Source organism: Condylura cristata, unplaced genomic scaffold, assembly GCF_000260355.1.
Source record: "Condylura cristata isolate star-nosed mole 26May11 unplaced genomic scaffold, ConCri1.0 scaffold00060, whole genome shotgun sequence".
In the NCBI taxonomy this organism is placed as follows: Eukaryota; Metazoa; Chordata; class Mammalia; order Eulipotyphla; family Talpidae; genus Condylura; species Condylura cristata.
The window spans coordinates 628,649-631,437 of NW_004567161.1; the positions used below are offsets into that span (position 1 = coordinate 628,649).

General features: G+C 62.7%; 1 protein-coding gene across 1 annotated transcript in view; it reads right to left on the bottom strand.

Moving 5' to 3' along the window:
• Nucleotides 1-359, bottom strand: part of ENGASE (endo-beta-N-acetylglucosaminidase) — a 7,176-nt gene extending 6,817 nt beyond the window's left edge. Inside the window, 1 exon segment of the mRNA XM_012734574.1 lies at nucleotides 167-359. Within this exon segment, the coding sequence (XP_012590028.1) occupies nucleotides 167-359 (193 nt within the window).
• Between the last annotated feature and the right edge of the window lie 2,430 nt (nucleotides 360-2,789).

A 2,789-nucleotide genomic window follows, 5' to 3' on the forward strand; every position in this document is an offset into this window, starting at 1 on the left:
GTGAGGACGCGCCAGCCCCTCCTGCCTTCCCGCGTGCTCCGCTGCAGAGCTGTGCTCCCACAGGGCGCCCCGGCGGGACGCTGCTCCTGGGCCCCTTTTCCTGACCCCGACCCCTGCCCCTGTCGGGGGCACGCAGGCTGCTCCCGTCCCCCCGTGGTAAACTTGCCGCTGGAGACTGCAGAACATGAAGCTTTGGCGCTGGTGGGTGACACAGCGCCCGGGCAGCTGGCGTCCGGCGTGTCCACCCCCTTTGTCAGGTGGGCCCAGGCCAGCCCCCGCGCGCAGGCTCCTCCAAGCCTCCTCCGCACAGGTCCTGGGGCTCCCGCGGAGAGGCGCTGCCGGGGCGTCTCCCCGCCCATCGCAGCCCACGAGCGTGTTTATCTGCCGCATCTCATCTGCGTCCTCCCCGGAACCGAACCTCCACCCGGGTCCTCCGACGCCTGTGGGCTGGGCCACGGCCTGTGAGCTCGGAGTGTGCCGGCTCTGAGCCCCCGGGGTGGGCTCTCTTCTCACGGCTGGGGGCGCCCCCCGACCGGAAGGTGCGCAGACGCTCGTCTGCCGGCCTTGGGGTGGCCGGGCCTCGGGGTCCAGCTGTCTTCAGGTTTGAAGTGGTCAGCTGGCTAACTGGTCCCCGGGCCTGGCTGTGGGGTGGGACGGGGCGTCCATTTTCAGCTAATTATTTTCCGTGTGGGATCCCGAATGTCTTTGGGGACCGGGCCATGCGCATGTCACCCTCCCTTTTGGTGACGGCCTCTTCTGAGTTTTCTCTCGCGCCGGGGCCAGTTTGGCCGCTCAGCTTTTCCTGGGACGGCGGCCACTTCGCGGAGGCCTGCGCGCGGCCCGGGCCGTCCTGTCCGGCCCTGCTGCTCGCCCCCCTCGACTCCAGCGCTGTTTATTTGTGCCTCCTACCTCGAGGTTTTGGGGGATTTTGTGACGAAAGACTGTCCCCGTGTCGGCTGTGAAACACAAGCCGTGCGCTTTGCCCCTTCGCCTCCCTGATCTCTGCTTTCGTTTTCTTGTCCCTTTCCTGGTTTCCAAGGGCTGCGCGCAGCGAGCGCAGGTGTGCCCCCGTGCCCGGCGGGAGGGAGGGCGGCGGGGGCGCCCCCGTGCCCGGCGGGAGGGAGGGCGGCGGGGGCGCCCCCGTGCCCGGCGGGAGGGAGGGCGGCGGGGGCGCCCCCGTGCCCGGCGGGAGGGAGGGCGGCGGGGGCGCCCCCGTGCCCGGCGGGAGGGAGGGCGGCGCCACTCAGCGGCGGAGACAGAGCTCCTCAGGCCAGGGCGGGCGGGGTGCTGCAAGGGTGGCGTGAGTCAGCCTGCGGGGATCTGCCGGCCCGAGGGCGGAGCCCAGGGAGACCAAGCGAGACTGAGCTCCCTCCGGCTTGGCCCCCGCGGGTCTGGCTGTGGTGGGGGGCTGGTGCCCGGGTCCCGCGAGTGTGTGGCGTGCAGCAGTGAGAGCCGGCCTGCGTCCCCCGACCGGGCCAGTCTGCCCGTGCCTTGGCCCCGTAGCGGGGCTTCCGCTGGCTGACGCGACACTGGGTTTTGCTTTCCATGTTTATGAGACGGGACCAGCTTTCTTTTTTTAGGATTAAAAAAAAATATTTATTGATGGACACAAGAACTGGGGTGCAGGCCAGAGGTGCCGGGGGTGAGAGGACTCCCCAGAGACGGAGTGGGGAGCCAGCAGGCGGGTCCACTGAACCCACTGCTGAGGGGGCAGCAGAGACAGGAGGGGTCCGCTGCGCAGGCCCTGGGGTCCCGCCCTGACCGGGCTGGACTCGGGCACAGCGGCTGGGCGGTGTCACAGGGGGAGACTGGCCCCTGCCCGGAGGCCCTGGGCCGGTTTTCTGGCCTTGCAGTTTTCGCCTCAGGTTTTGGGATCAGGATTGTGATCATAAAACAAGTTGGAAAAGAGCTCTTCTCTATTTTTTGAAAAATAGAAGTTTGCACACATTTGCGAAAGACTAAGGTTATTTTTCCATGCGGTTTGGTAATGTTTGCTCACTAAAAAAATGTAGACCTGAAAGTTTATTTCGTGCAGAGTTTCTCTTTCACTGTTGTGGAAAGCTTTTTTTTTTACAGGTTCATTTATTTCTGCATGCAGAACTGGGACACAGGCCAGAGGTGCGGGTGGTGAGCGGCGTCCCCAGAGACAGAGCGGGGCGAAGCCCACGGCTGAGGGGAGCCGCGGGCGGGTCGGGAGGGGTCTGCCGCGCCCTGGGGTCCCCGCCGGGCGGGGATCGCACTCTGCTGGACAGCTGTGGCTTCCCCGTGCTGCGCTCTGACCGGCGGCGCCGGGGAGGGCCCGAGTGGGAAGCTTCCTAATGGCGAATTCCGGGTCACGCTTCATGCCAGTAAGGCGGCTCCTTTCCTCCTCTGCTAGCGCTGGGAGTTGGGGTTCTGAAGAGACAAGTGTCTGATAGTTCAGCTTCACTGCTATAAAGTTTCCCCTCACATTTATTGTTTTCTACGTCTGCAGGGGCCAGAGGGGTGTTTATTTTTGCTTGTTTACTAGCTTTGCCTCTTGTCATCATTTCTCTTCACCTCTCTGGGTCACTTGCTACCCTTCTCACAGCTTCTGGGGGAAGCAAAGTCTTGTCCCACTGATTTCCAGTCTTTCTTCCTTCCTCATACACAGTAAAAACTACATATTAAGCTTAAATAAGTGTTACCTATTTTGCTGTCATTTTTTCATTATAATTAACTTCTAAAGAATTTATTCGCTCCCTGTGGGAGGCTTCTTAACCCTGGGGTCCCTTAGAAGTCCGATTTTTAACTTCCAAGTATATGTGGAT